This window comes from Oncorhynchus keta, chromosome 25 (genome assembly GCF_023373465.1).
Source record: "Oncorhynchus keta strain PuntledgeMale-10-30-2019 chromosome 25, Oket_V2, whole genome shotgun sequence".
Lineage (NCBI taxonomy): Eukaryota > Metazoa > Chordata > Actinopteri > Salmoniformes > Salmonidae > Oncorhynchus > Oncorhynchus keta.
The window spans coordinates 48,456,432-48,471,628 of NC_068445.1; the positions used below are offsets into that span (position 1 = coordinate 48,456,432).

General features: G+C 49.7%; 1 protein-coding gene across 2 annotated transcripts in view; it reads left to right on the forward strand.

Moving 5' to 3' along the window:
- Window positions 1-15,197, forward strand: part of ppil2 (peptidylprolyl isomerase (cyclophilin)-like 2) — a 55,842-nt gene that overhangs the window by 7,647 nt on the left and 32,998 nt on the right. For both annotated transcript variants that reach the window (XM_052479813.1, XM_052479814.1), the window contains exons 6-12: window positions 2,807-2,858; window positions 3,384-3,475; window positions 4,808-4,897; window positions 5,044-5,119; window positions 6,595-6,755; window positions 9,032-9,107; window positions 12,887-12,993. In XM_052479813.1, coding sequence (XP_052335773.1) covers window positions 2,807-2,858; window positions 3,384-3,475; window positions 4,808-4,897; window positions 5,044-5,119; window positions 6,595-6,755; window positions 9,032-9,107; window positions 12,887-12,993 — 654 coding nt within the window. The remainder of the gene's footprint in view (window positions 1-2,806; window positions 2,859-3,383; window positions 3,476-4,807; window positions 4,898-5,043; window positions 5,120-6,594; window positions 6,756-9,031; window positions 9,108-12,886; window positions 12,994-15,197) is intronic.

Consider the following 15,197-nt stretch of genomic DNA (forward strand, 5'->3'; position numbering starts at 1 on the left):
TTTTGCACCCAAATTGGCATTTAAAAAATAATTATAGTATTTGGATAGTATTCAATATTATATCCAACATCCAATTTGGACCAAACTTATTTCTTCTAATGGGTAAGTTGTATCAAATGGACCCAACTGTATGTACGTTTACATACACCTTAGCCAAATACATTTAAACTACATTTTTCACAATTCCTGAAATGTAGAAAATCCTTGTCTTAGGTCAGTTAGGATCACCACTTTATTTAAAAAATGTGAAATGTCATAATAGTAGATAATCTTTTCTTTCATCACATTCCCAGTGGGTCAGAAGTTTACAAACACTCAATTAGTATTTGGTAGCATTACCTTTAAATTGTTTAACTTGGGTCAAACGTTTCGGTTAGCCTTCCACAGTAAGTTGGATGAATTTTGGCCCACTTCCTCCTGGCAGAGTTGGTGTAACTGAGTCAGGTTTGTAGGCCTCCTTTCTCACACATGCTTTTTCACTTCTGCCCACAAATGTTCTATAGGATTGAGGTCAGGGCTTTGTGATGGCCACTCCAATACCTTGACTTTGTTGTCCCTTAGCCACTTTGCCACAACTTTGGTAGTTTCTTTGGGGTCATTGTCCATTTGGAAGACCCATTTGGACCAACTGATGTCTTGAGATGTTGCTTCAATATATCCACATCATTTTCCTATCTCATGAGCCATCTATTTAGAGAAGTGCACCAGTCCCTCCTGAAGCAAAGCACCCCCACAACATGATGCTGCCACCCCCGTACTTCACGGTTTGGATGGTGGTCTTCGGCTTGCAAGCCTCCCTATTTTTCCTCCAAACATAACGATGGTGATTATGGCCAAACAGTTCTATATTTGTTTCATCAGACCATGGCTGTTTTGGAGCAGTGGCTTCTTCCTTGCTGAGCTGCCTTTCAGGTTATGTCGATATAGGACTCGTTTTACTGTGGATTTAGATACTTTTGTACCTGTTTCCTCCAACATCTTCACAAGGTCCTTTGCTGTTCTGGGATTGATTTGCACCAAAGCACGTTCATCTCTAGGCGACAGAATGCGTCTCCTTCCTGAGCGGTATGACGGCTGTGTGGTCCCATGGTGTTTATACTTGCGTACTATTGTTTGTACAGATGAACGTGGTACCTTCAGGCGTTTGGAAATTGCTCCCAAGGATGAACCAGACTTGTGGAGGTCTCCAACTTATTCCCAAGGATGAACCAGAGAGTTCTTGGCTGATTTCTGTTGATTTTTCCCATGATGTCAAGCAAAAAGGCACTGAGTTTGAAGGTAGGCCTTGAAATACATCCACAGGTACACCTCCAATTGACTCAAATGATGTCAATTAGCCTATCAGAAACTTCTAAAGCCAAGACATACTTTTCTGGAATTTTCCAAGCTATTTAAAGGCACAGTCAACTTAGTGTACATAAACTTCTGACCCACTGGAATTGTGATACAGTGAATTATAAGTGAAATGATCTGTCTGTAAACAATTGTTGGAAAAAAATGACTTGTGTCATGCACAAAGTAGATGTCCTAACCGACTTGCCAAAACTATAGTTTGTTAACAAGAAATTCGTGGAGTGGTTGAAAAACGAGTTTTAATGACTCGAACACAAGTGTACGTAAACTTCCTACTTCAACTGTTAGTATTCAGACCCTTGACTCAGTACTTTGTTGAAGCACCATTGGCAGTAATTACAGCCTCCAGTCTTCTTGGGTTTGATGCTACCAGCTTGGCACATCTGTATTTGGGAAGTTCCTCCCATTCTTCTCTGCAGATCCTCTCAAGCTGTCAGGTTGAATGGGGAGTGTCGCTGCACAGCTATTCTCAGGTCTCCACATATGATCGCTCGGGTTCAAGACCGGGCTCTGGCTGGGCCACACACGGACATTCAGAAACGTGTCCCGAAGCCACTCCTGCGTCTATTAAACCACTCAGAGTAAATGAGTCATTTTAGTCGCCAGCATTATTTACCATGAAGTACCCGTATTTGACCATTAGAGGTCGCTGTTCCTGGTACAGCTCCACACTGTCCATTTTGCTGGTCTCTTGTGTGTTTTAAAATGTATTAGAACATTGCCTCTTCAACTCAGGGTAGAAAACCAATTGGCTCCTTTATAAATAATTCATCATCAATTTGAGCCAGTACCATCCGGCCATCAGATGTGCCACCAACTCTCCTTATAGCTTACAATTGGCTCATTCATAATAATAATAATAATAATATAATAATAATATATGCCATTTAGCAGACGCTTTTATCCAAAGCGACTTACAGTCATGTGTGCATACATTCTACGTATGGGTGGTCCCGGGGATCGAACCCACTACCCTGGCGTTACAAGCGCCATGCTCTACCAACTGAGCTACAGAAGGACCACATCCCCCTCCTCTCCCCTGTAACTATTCCCCAAGTCGTTGCTGCAAATGAGAACGTGTTCTCAGTCAACTTACCTGGTAAAATAACGGATAAATAAGATAGGACACATCACTGCACTCTATACTCTCTGTGAACTGGTCATCTCCGTATACCCGTCACAAGACCCACTGGTTGATGCTTATTTATAAAACCCTCTTAGGCCTCACTCCCCCCTATCTGAGATATCTACTGCAGCCCTCATCCTCCACATACAACACCCATTCTGCCAGTCACATTCTGTTAAAGGTCCTCAAAGCAAACACATCCCCGGGTCGCTCCACTTTTCAGTTCACTGCAGCTTGCGACTGGAACGAGCTCCAACAAATACTCAAACTGGACGTTTTTATCTCTTCATTCAAAGGCACATTCTCATTCCTTCTCTTCTCCCTCAGAAATTGGAAGCGAAGTCCCTCATCAAGCTGAACTTCGCCAAGAACAACGATGGTAGGTTTTTCAGTGATATTCAAAGCGTTCCGAACGACCTTCGTTCCCAACTTTAGTCTCAAGTCTAACTGACTGCAGGACCGTCATCGTAGGACAGACTGCTAACTGACCACAGGGCCGTCATCGTAGGACAGACTGCTAACTGACCACAGAAGCATTCATCGTAGGACAGACTGCTAACTGACCGCGGGGCCGTCATGGTAGGACAGACTGCTAACTGACCGCGGGGTCGTCATCGTAGGACAGACTGCTAACTGACCACAAGACCGTCATCGTAGGACAGACTGCTAACTGACCACAAGACCGTCATCGTAGGACAGACTGCTAACTGACCACAAGACCGTCATCGTAGGACAGACTGCTAACTGACCACAAGACCGTCATCGTAGGACAGACTGCTAACTGACCACGGGGCCGTCATGGTAGGACAGACTGCTAACTGACCACAAGACCGTCATCGTAGGCCAGACTGCTAACTGACCACAGGAGCGTCATGGTAACGACCCTGCTTTTTCATTTGGCCAGGTAAATACCACTGTCCCGTCCTGTACACAGTCTTCACAAACAACTCCCATATCGTCACCAACAAGCTCACTGGCAATGTGTTCTCTCACGAGGTAAGATATTCTGGGGGGTTTTAACACACACACACACACACACACACACACACACACGAGGGCGGCAGGTAGCCTAGTGGTTAGTGTTGGACCAGTAACCAGCAGGTAGCCTAGTGGTTAGTGTTGGACTAGTAACCAGCAGGTAGCCTAGTGGTTAGAGCGTTGGACTAGTAACCAGCAGGTAGCCTAGTGGTTAGATCGTTGGACTAGTAACCAGCAGGTAACCTAGTGGTTAGAGCGTTGGACTAGTAACCAGCAGGTAGCCTAGTGGTTAGAGCGTTGGACTAGTAACCAGCATGTAGCCTAGTGGTTAGAGTGTTGGACTAGTAACCAGCAGGTAGCCTAGTGGTTAGAGCGTTGGACTAGTAACCAGCAGGTAGCCTAGTGGTTAGCGCGATGGGCCAGTAACCAGCAGGTAGCCTAGTGGTTAGAGTGTTGGACCAGTAACCAGCGGGTAGCCTAGTGGTTAGAGTGTTGGACCAGTAACCAGCAGGTAGCCTAGTGGTTAGCGCGATGGGCCAGTAACCAGCAGGTAGCCTAGTGGTTAGAGTGTTGGACCAGTAACCAGCAGGTAGCCTAGTAGTTAGTGTTGGACCAGTAACCAGCAGGTAGCCTAGTGGTTAGAGTGTTGGACCAGTAACCAGCAGGTAGCCTAGTGGTTAGAGTGTTGGACTAGTAACCAGCAGGTAGCCTAGTGGTTAGTGTTGGACTAGTAACCAGCAGGTAGACTAGTGGTTAGTGTGTTGGACTAGTAACCAGCAGGTAGACTAGTGGTTAGTGTGTTGGACTAGTAACCAGCAGGTAGCCTAGTGGTTAGTGTGTTGGACTAGTAACCAGCAGGTAGACTAGTGGTTAGTGTTGGACTAGTAACCAGCAGGTAGCCTAGTGGTTAGTGTGTTGGACTAGTAACCAGCAGGTAGCCTAGTGGTTAGAGTGTTGGACTAGTAACCAGCAGGTAGCCTAGTGGTTAGAGTGTTGGACTAGTAACCAGCAGGTAGCCTAGTGGTTAGAGTGTTGGACTAGTAACCAGCAGGTAGCCTAGTGGTTAGTGTTGGACTAGTAACCAGCAGGTAGCCTAGTGGTTAGTGTTGGACTAATAACCAGCAGGTAGCCTAGTGGTTAGAGCTTTGGACTAGTAACCAGCAGGTAGCCTAGTGGTTAGAATCTGTCATTCTGCCCCTGAACAGGCAGTTAACCCACTGTTCCTAGGCCGTCATTGAAAATAAGAATTTGTTCTTAACTGACTTGCCTGGTTAAAGGTTAAATTAGCACCCACCTGATGATGATGATGATGATTCCACACGTCGTTTCTAAGAAGTGTCTTTACCTCAGGCTGTGGAACAGCTCAACGTCAAGACGAAGAGTTACAGAGACCTGCTCTCTGATGAACCTTTCACCAGACAGGACATCATCACCCTGCAGGTATTCAATATGGATGTTTACTGATCTACATCGTGTCTGTTCTGAGCCTGAAGCCTGCTATGAAGCATCATGGGAAATGTAGGATTCAGGTTGTTAATGTAGTCCTGAGTCCTTAACCTTTTCTGGTGTTTGTTTCTACACGACAGGATCCAACCAACCTGGATAAGTTCAATGTCTCGGACTTCTTCCACGTCAAGAACAACCTCAAAGTACTGGACCCTGGTGGGTAACTGTTGGGTCTGAGTCCCAAATGGTCAACTATTCCCTATCTATTGCACCATACGGTTCTGGTCTAAAGTAGTGCACTATGTAGGGGGCCATAGTGCTCTGGTCTAAAGTAGTGCACTATATAGAGGGTAGGGGGCCATAGGGCTCTGGTCTAAAGTAGTGCGCTATGTAGGGGGCCATAGGGCTCTGGTCTAAAGTAGTGCGCTATGTAGGGGGCCATAGGGCTCTGGTCTAAAGTAGTGCACTATGTAGGGGGCCATAGGGCTCTGGTCTAAAGTAGTGCACTATGTAGGGGGCCATGGGGCTCTGGTCTAAAGTAGTGCACTATATAGAGGGTAGGGGGCCATCGTGCTCTGGTCTAAAGTAGTGCGCTATGTAGGGGCCCATAGTGCTCTGGTCTAAAGTAGTGCACTATGTAGGGGGCCATCGTGCTCTGGTCTAAAGTAGTGTGCTATGTAGGGGGCCATAGGGCTCTGGTCTAAAGTAGTGCACTATGTAGGGGGCCATAGGGCTCTGGTCTAAAGTAGTGCACTATGTAGGGGACCATAGTGCTCTGGTCTAAAGTAGTGCGCTATGTAGGGGGCCATAGGGCTCTGGTCTAAAGTAGTGCACTATGTAGGGGGCCATAGTGCTCTGGTCTAAAGTAGTGCACTATATAGAGGGTAGGGGGCCATAGGGCTCTGGTCTAAAGTAGTGCACTATATAGGGGGTAGGGGGCCATAGGGCTCTGGTCTAAAGTAGTGCACTATATAGGGGGTAGGGGGCCATAGGGCTCTGGTCTAAAGTAGTGCACTATATAGGGGGTAGGGGGCCATATGGCTCTGGTCTAAAGTAGTGCACTATATAGGGGGTAGGGGGCCATAGGGCTCTGGTCTAAAGTAGTACACTATATAGGGGGTAGGGGGCCATAGGGCTCTGGTCTAAAGTAGTGCACTATGTAGGGGGCCATAGGGTTCTGGTCTAAAGTAGGGGCCCATAGGGCTCTGGTCTAAAGTAGTGCACTATATAGGGGGTAGGGGGCCATAGGGCTCTGGTCTACAGTAGTGCACTATGTAGGGGGTAGGGGGCCATAGGGCTCTGGTCTACAGTAGTGCACTATGTAGGGGGTAGGGGGCCATAGGGCTCTGGTCTACAGTAGTGCACTATGTAGGGGGCCATAGGGCTCTGGTCTAAAGTAGTGCACTATGTAGGGGGCCATAGGGCTCTGGTCTACAGTAGTGCACTATGTAGGGGGTAGGGGGCCATAGGGCTCTGGTCTACAGTAGTGCACTATGTAGGGGGTAGGGGGCCATAGTGTTCTGGTCTAAAGTAGTGCACTATATAGGGGGCCATAGGGCTCTGGTCTACAGTAGTGCACTATGTAGGGGGTAGGAGATGTTTGATGGAAGGACCTCTCTGGATGTTCCTGTTTGAGATGGCGTTGAGGAGGAAGTTGTTTTTCTAAACTCCAATGTTTTTGCTGTGTGTAGATGAGGAGAAGGCTAAGCTGGACCCTGGTTACCACCTGAACAGTACGAACATGGAGACCAGAGAGACCCTGGCTGAGCTCTATAAGGATTATAAAGGAGACGCTCTACTGGCCTCCACCATGAAGGAACCACAGGCCAAGAAGACAGACAAACTTAACGCGGTGATGACACAGACCCCTGTCTGTCTGTCCTGTCTGTCTGTCCTGTCTGGTCTGTCTGTCTCTGTCCTGTCTGTCTGTCTCTGTCCTGTCTGTCTGTCTCTGTCCTGTCTGTCTGTCTGTGTTCTGTCTGTCTCTGTCCTGTCTGTGTCTGTCATAAGGTATCAATGATAGTAGTAGTGGAAACAGACTGCTCCGAGGGCAGCCAGACTGTGCTCTGTGACGACCGGTCTCTATAGCCAGACTGTCATCTCTGGGCAGCCAGACTGTCATCTCTGGGCAGCCAGACTGTCATCTCTGGGCAGCCAGGTTTGTCTCTGACAACCGGTCTCTATAGCCAGACTGTGCTCAGTGACGACCGGTCTCTATAGCCAGACTGTCCTCTCTGGGCAGCCAGGTTTGTCTGTGACGACCGGTCTCTATAGCCAGACTGTCATCTCTGGGCAGCCAGACTGTCCTCTCTGGGCAGCCAGGTTGGTCTGTGACGACAGGTCTCTGTAACCAGACTGTCCTCTCTGGGCAGCCAGGTTTGTCTGTGACGACCGGTCTCTATAGCCAGACTGTCCTCTCTGGGCAGCCAGGTTTGTCTGTGATGACCGGTCTCTATAGCCAGACTGTCCTCTCTGGGCAGCCAGGTTTGTCTGTGACGACCGGTCTCTATAGCCAGACTGTCCTTTCTGGGCAGCCAGGTTTGTCTGTGACGACCGGTCTCTATAGCCAGACTGTCCTCTCTGGGCAGCCAGATTTGTTTGTGACGACCGGTCTCTATAGCCAGCCAGACTGTCCTCTCTGGGCAGCCAGGTTTGTCTGTGATGACCGGTCTCTATAGCCAGACTGTCCTCTCTGGGCAGCCAGGTTTGTCTGTGACGACCGGTCTCTATAGCCAGACTGTCCTCTCTGAGTCTGTACCTAGTCAGTACCTAGTGACTAGTCTGTACCTAGTCAGTACCTAGTGACTAGTCTGTAGCTAGTCAGTACCTAGTGACTAGTCTGTAGCTAGTCAGTACCTAGTGACTAGTCTGTAGCTAGTCAGTACCTAGTGACTAGTCTGTAGCTAGTCAGTGTTTTCCTCATTGGTGGCTGGGCTGAAAGATGTTGGTGTGAGGGGAGTCACCATGGTAACGTCAGTCTGTCTGGGTGTTGTTAACGTTCTAAGAGGTCACTGCTCAGCCCAGGCGACGTTCCCACATTCCCACTGTTCTGACGTTTCCTACTTCTGGGAAACAGGAATGTTGGGTAGTGGGAGCAGTGGACTACTGTTGGCCATGAGCTGTAGGGCTGTAGGGCTGTAGGGCTGTAGAGCTGTAGAGCTGTAAGGCTATAGAGCTGTAGAGCTGCAGGGATGGAGAGCTGCAGGGATGGAGAGCTGCAGGGATGGAGAGCTGCAGGGATGTAGGGATGTAGAGCTGCAGGGATGTAGAGCTGCAGGGATGTAGAGCTGCAGGGATGTAGAGCTGCAGGGATGTAGAGCTGCAGGGATGTAGAGCTGCAGGGATGGAGAGCTGCAGGGATGTAGGGATGTAGAGCTGCAGGGATGTAGAGCTGCAGGGATGTAGGGATGTAGAGCTGCAGGGATGTAGAGCTGCAGGGATGTAGAGCTGCAGGGATGTAGAGCTGCAGGGATGTAGAGCTGCAGGGATGTAGAGCTGCAGGGATGTAGAGCTGCAGGGATGTAGAGCTGCAGGGATGTAGAGCTGCAGGGATGTAGAGCTGCAGGGATGGAGAGCTGCAGGGATGGAGAGCTGCAGGGATGGAGAGCTGCAGGGATGGAGAGCTGCAGGGATGGAGGGATGTAGAGCTGCAGGGATGTAGAGCTGCAGGCATGTAGAGCTGCAGGGATGTAGAGCTGTAGGGCTGTAGAGATGGAGAGCTGCAGGGATGGAGAGCTGCAGGGATGGAGAGCTGCAGGGATGGAGAGCTGCAGGGCTGTAGAGCTGCAGTGATGGAGAGCTGCAGTGATGGAGAGCTGCAGTGATGTAGAGCTGCAGGGATGTAGGGATGTAGAGCTGCAGGGATGTAGAGCTGTAGGGATGTAGAGCTGTAGGGATGTAGAGCTGTAGGGATGTAGGGATGGAGAGCTGCAGGGATGGAGAGCTGCAGGGATGGAGAGCTGCAGGGATGGAGAGCTGTAGGGATGTAGAGCCTAGCTGTTCAGTGTCAAGGTGTTATTGACAGGACCAATGACTCACCTCCCTCCCTCCCTCGGGTTTACAGGCAGAGTATCTAGGGGCTAAGGGTTTAGTGTGTAGGATACTAACTGTTTTCTCTCCCTCCCCTAGGCTCATTACTCTACTGGCAGAGTGTCTGCTTCCTTCACCTCCACAGCCATGACCCCTGCTACCGAACACACTGCGGGTTAGTAGTCTGGTAGCACACTGGGTTAGTAGTCTCTGGTAACAACACACTGGGTTAGTAGTCTCTGGTAACAACACACTGGGTTAGTAGTCTCTGGTAACAACACACTGGGTTAGTAGTCTCTGGTAACACACTGGGTTAGTAGTCTCTGGTAACACACTGGGTTAGTAGTCTCTGGTAACACACTGGGTTAGTAGTCTCTGGTAACACACTGCGTTAGTAGTCTCTGGTAACACACTGGGTTAGTAGTCTCTGGTAACAACACACTGGGTTAGTAGTCTCTGGTAACAACACACTGGGTTAGTAGTCTCTGTTAACAACACACTGGGTTAGTAGTCTCTGGTAACAACACACTGGGTTAGTAGTCTCTGGTAACAACACACTGGGTTAGTAGTCTCTGATAACACACTGCGTTAGTAGTCTCTGGTAACAACACACTGGGTTAGTAGTCTCTGGTAACAACACACTGGGTTAGTAGTCTCTGGTAACAACACACTGGGTTAGTAGTCTCTGGTAACAACACACTGGGTTAGTAGTCTCTGGTAACAACACACTGGGTTAGTAGTCTCTGGTAACAACACACTGGGTTAGTAGTCTCTGGTAACAACACACTGGGTTAGTAGTCTCTGGTAACAACACACTGGGTTAGTAGTCTCTGGTAACAACACACTGGGTTAGTAGTCTCTGGTAACAACACACTGGGTTAGTAGTCTCTGGTAACAACACACTGCGGGTTAGTAGTCTCTGGTAACAACACACTGCGGGTTAGTAGTCTCTGGTAACAACACACTGCGGGTTAGTAGTCTCTGGTAACAACACACTGCGGGTTAGTAGTCTCTGGTAACAACACACTGCGGGTTAGTAGTCTCTGGTAACAACACACTGCGGGTTAGTAGTCTCTGGTAACAACACACTGCGGGTTAGTAGTCTCTGGTAACAACACACTGCGGGTTAGTAGTCTCTGGTAACAACACACTGCGGGTTAGTAGTCTCTGGTAACAACACACTGCGGGTTAGTAGTCTCTGGTAACAACACACTGCGGGTTAGTAGTCTCTGGTAACAACACACTGCGGGTTAGTAGTCTCTGGTAACAACACACTGCGGGTTAGTAGTCTCTGGTAACAACGCACTGCGGGTTAGTAGTCTCTGGTAACAACACACTGCGGGTTAGTAGTCTCTGGTAACAACGCACTGCGGGTTAGTAGTCTCTGGTAACAACGCACTGCGGGTTAGTAGTCTCTGGTAACAACACACTGCGGGTTAGTAGTCTCTGGTAACAACGCACTGCGGGTTAGTAGTCTCTGGGGTAACAACGCACTGCGGGTTAGTAGTCTCTGGTCTCTGGTAACAACGCACTGCGGGTTAGTAGTCTCTGGTAACAACGCACTGCGGGTTAGTAGTCTCTGGTAACAACGCACTGCGGGTTAGTAGTCTCTGGTAACAACGCACTGCGGGTTAGTAGTCTCTGGTAACAACACACTGCGGGTTAGTAGTCTCTGGTAACAACACACTGCGGGTTAGTAGTCTCTGGTAACAACACACTGCGGGTTAGTAGTCTCTGGTAACAACGCACTGCGGGTTAGTAGTCTCTGGTAACAACGCACTGCGGGTTAGTAGTCTCTGGTAACAACGCACTGCGGGTTAGTAGTCTCTGGTAACAACGCACTGCGGGTTAGTAGTCTCTGGTAACAACGCACTGCGGGTTAGTAGTCTCTGGTAACAACACACTGGGTTAGTAGTCTCTGGTAACAACGCACTGCGGGTTAGTAGTCTCTGGTAACAACACACTGGGTTAGTAGTCTCTGGTAACAACGCACTGGGGGTTAGTAGTCTCTGGTAACAACGCACTGGGGGTTAGTAGTCTCTGGTAACAACGCACTGCGGGTTAGTAGTCTCTGGTAACAACACACTGGGTTAGTAGTCTCTGGTAACAACACACTGCGGGTTAGTAGTCTCTGGTAACAACACACTGGGTTAGTAGTCTCTGGTAACAACACACTGGGGGTTAGTAGTCTCTGGTAACAACACACTGGGGGTTAGTAGTCTCTGGTAACAACACACTGGGTTAGTAGTCTCTGGTAACAACACACTGGGGGTTAGTAGTCTCTGGTAACAACACACTGGGGGTTAGTAGTCTCTGGTAACAACACACTGGGGGTTAGTAGTCTCTGGTAACAACGCACTGGGGGTTAGTAGTCTCTGGTAACAACGCACTGGGGGTTAGTAGTCTCTGGTAACAACACACTGGGTTAGTAGTCTCTGGTAACAACACACTGCGGGTTAGTAGTCTCTGGTAACAACACACTGCGGGTTAGTAGTCTCTGGTAACAACGCACTGCGGGTTAGTAGTCTCTGGTAACAACGCACTGCGGGTTAGTAGTCTCTGGTAACAACGCACTGCGGGTTAGTAGTCTCTGGTAACAACGCACTGCGGGTTAGTAGTCTCTGGTAACAACGCACTGCGGGTTAGTAGTCTCTGGTAACAACGCACTGCGGGTTAGTAGTCTCTGGTAACAACGCACTGCGGGTTAGTAGTCTCTGGTAACAACACACTGCGGGTTAGTAGTCTCTGGTAACAACGCACTGCGGGTTAGTAGTCTCTGGTAACACACTGCGGGTTAGTAGTCTCTGGTAACACACTGGGGGTTAGTAGTCTCTGGTAACAACGCACTGCGGGTTAGTAGTCTCTGGTAACAACACACTGCGGGTTAGTAGTCTCTGGTAACAACACACTGCGGGTTAGTAGTCTCTGGTAACAACACACTGCGGGTTAGTAGTCTCTGGTAACAACACACTGCGGGTTAGTAGTCTCTGGTAACAACACACTGCGGGTTAGTAGTCTCTGGTAACAACACACTGCGGGTTAGTAGTCTCTGGTAACAACACACTGGGGGTTAGTAGTCTCTGGTAACAACACACTGGGGGTTAGTAGTCTCTGGTAACAACGCACTGCGGGTTAGTAGTCTCTGGTAACAACGCACTGCGGGTTAGTAGTCTCTGGTAACAACGCACTGCGGGTTAGTAGTCTCTGGTAACAACACACTGCGGGTTAGTAGTCTCTGGTAACAACACACTGCGGGTTAGTAGTCTCTGGTAACAACACACTGCGGGTTAGTAGTCTCTGGTAACAACACACTGCGGGTTAGTAGTCTCTGGTAACAACACACTGCGGGTTAGTAGTCTCTGGTAACAACACACTGGGGGTTAGTAGTCTCTGGTAACAACACACTGCGGGTTAGTAGTCTCTGGTAACAACACACTGCGGGTTAGTAGTCTCTGGTAACAACACACTGCGGGTTAGTAGTCTCTGGTAACAACACACTGGGTTAGTAGTCTCTGGTAACAACACACTGCGGGTTAGTAGTCTCTGGTAACAACACACTGCGGGTTAGTAGTCTCTGGTAACAACACACTGGGTTAGTAGTCTCTGGTAACAACGCACTGCGGGTTAGTAGTCTCTGGTAACAACGCACTGCGGGTTAGTAGTCTCTGGTAACAACGCACTGCGGGTTAGTAGTCTCTGGTAACAACACACTGCGGGTTAGTAGTCTCTGGTAACAACACACTGCGGGTTAGTAGTCTCTGGTAACAACACACTGCGGGTTAGTAGTCTCTGGTAACAACACACTGCGGGTTAGTAGTCTCTGGTAACAACACACTGCGGGTTAGTAGTCTCTGGTAACAACACACTGCGGGTTAGTAGTCTCTCCACACAGAGAACAGCTCAGCAACATGTCTGTGTTTGAGGAACACATGATGTTTTCTCTGGTTGTTGTAGATGCCATCTCAGACGACACGGTGCGTTATTCCTATGTGAAGAAGAAAGGCTATGTTCGCCTCCACACCAACAAGGGAGACATCAACCTGGAGCTGTACTGTGACAAGGTGTGTGGTCCTTCGTGCTTTGGTCGAACATGGCTCTTGCTATGGTGGGATAGTGTGTTCCATTTCCCTATTCTCCTCTTCCAACCCCCCCTTTCTCCTCCCTCTTTCTGTCCTCATCCCTCTCTCTGTCCTCATCTCTCTGTCCTCATCCCCCTCTCTCTGTCCTCATCCCCCTCTCTCTCTGTCCTCATCCCCCTCTCTCTCTGTCCTCATCCCTCTCTCTCTGTCCTCATCCCCCTCTCTCTGTCCTCATCCCCCTCTCTCTGTCCTCATCCCTCTCTCTCTGTCCTCATCCCCTCTCTCTCTCTGTCCTCATCCCCTCTCTCTCTCTGTCCTCATCCCCTCTCTCTCTCTGTCCTCATCCCCCTCTCTCTCTCTGTCCTCATCCCCCTCTCTCTCTCTGTCCTCATCCCCCTCTCTCTCTCTGTCCTCATCCCCCTCTCTCTCTCTGTCCTCATCCCCTCTCTCTCTCTGTCCTCATCCCCTCTCTCTCTCTGTCCTCATCCCCCTCTCTCTCTCTGTCCTCATCCCCCTCTCTCTCTCTGTCCTCATCCCCCTCTCTCTCTCTGTCCTCATCCCCCTCTCTCTCCTCCTCCCTCCATCCCTCTCGCTCTCCTCCTCCCTCCATCCCTCTCGCTCTCCTCCTCCCTCCATCCCTCTCGCTCTCCTCCTCCCTCCAACCCTCTCGCTTTCTCTCTCTCCTCCTCCCTCCATGCATGGTTTTCCCTCATAATCCAACTATTATAGAAACCATTCTATTCAGAATAATCGTATTATTGTGTGCCAGCCGTGTTCCTATTGGTCAGTCACCGGGATTGGCTCGTATCACCAGCCACACAACACGATGAAGGCACTGCCAGAACTTTGTGGGCGCCTACGACCTCACTGAACGAGGAGCCAAGACGTAGTGGTACTGAACGAGGAGCCAAGACGTAGTGGTACTGAACGAGGAGCCAAGACGTAGTGGTACTGAACGAGGAGCCAAGACGTAGTGGTACTGAACGAGGAGCCAAGACGTAGTGGTACTGAACGAGGAGCCAAGACGTAGTGGTACTGAACGAGGAGCCAAGACGTAGTGGTACTGAACGAGGAGCCAAGACGTAGTGGTACTGAACCAGGAGCCGAGACGTAGTGGTACTGAACCAGCCAAGACGTAGTGGTACTGAACCAGCAGACCTAGACCCTGTCTCACTGAGCGAGGAGCCAAGACCCTGTCACACTGAACCAGCCAAGGCGTAATGGTACTGAACCAGCAGACCAAGACCCTGTCACACTGAACCAGCCGAGGCGTAGTGGCACTGAACTAGCAGACCTAGACCCTGTCACACTGAACCAGCAGTCCTAGACCATGTCTCACTGAACCAGCAGACCTAGACCCTGTCACACTGAACCAGCCGAGGCGTAGTGGCACTGAACTAGCGGACCTAGACCCTGTCACACTGAACCAGTAGACCAAGACCCTGTCACACTGAACCAGCCAAGGCGTAGTGGTACTGAACCAGCAGACCTAGACCCTGTCACACTGAACCAGCAGACCTAGACCCTGTCTCACTGAACCAGCCAAGACATAGTGGTACTGAACCAGCAGTCCTAGACCCTGTCACACTGAACCAGCTAAGACGTAGTGGTACTGAACCAGCAGACTTAGACCCTGTCTCACTGAACCAGCCAAGATGTAGTGTTACTGAACCAGCAGACCTAGACCCTGTCTCACTGAACCAGCCAAGATGTAGTGTTACTGAACCAGCAGACCTAGACCCTGTCTCACTGAACCAGCAGACCTAGACCCTGTCTCACAGAACCAGCAGACCTAGACCATGTCTCACTGAACCAGCAGACCTAGACCCTGTCTCACTGAACGAGGAGCCAAGACGTAGTGGTACTGAACCAGTAGACCTAGACCCTGTCTCACTGAACCAGCAGACCTAGACCCTGTCTCACTGAACCAGCCAAGACGTAGTGGTACTGAACCAGCAGACCTAGACCCTGTCTCACTGAACCAGCCAAGACGTAGTGGTACTGAACCAGCAGACCTAGACCCTGTCTCACTGAACCAGCAGACCTAGACCCTGTCTCACTGAACCAGCCAAGACGTAGTGGTACTGAGCCAACAGACCTAGACCCTGTCACACTGAACCAGCCAAGACGTAGTGGTACTGAACCAGCAGACCGAGACCCTGTCTCACTGAACGAGGAGCCAAGAC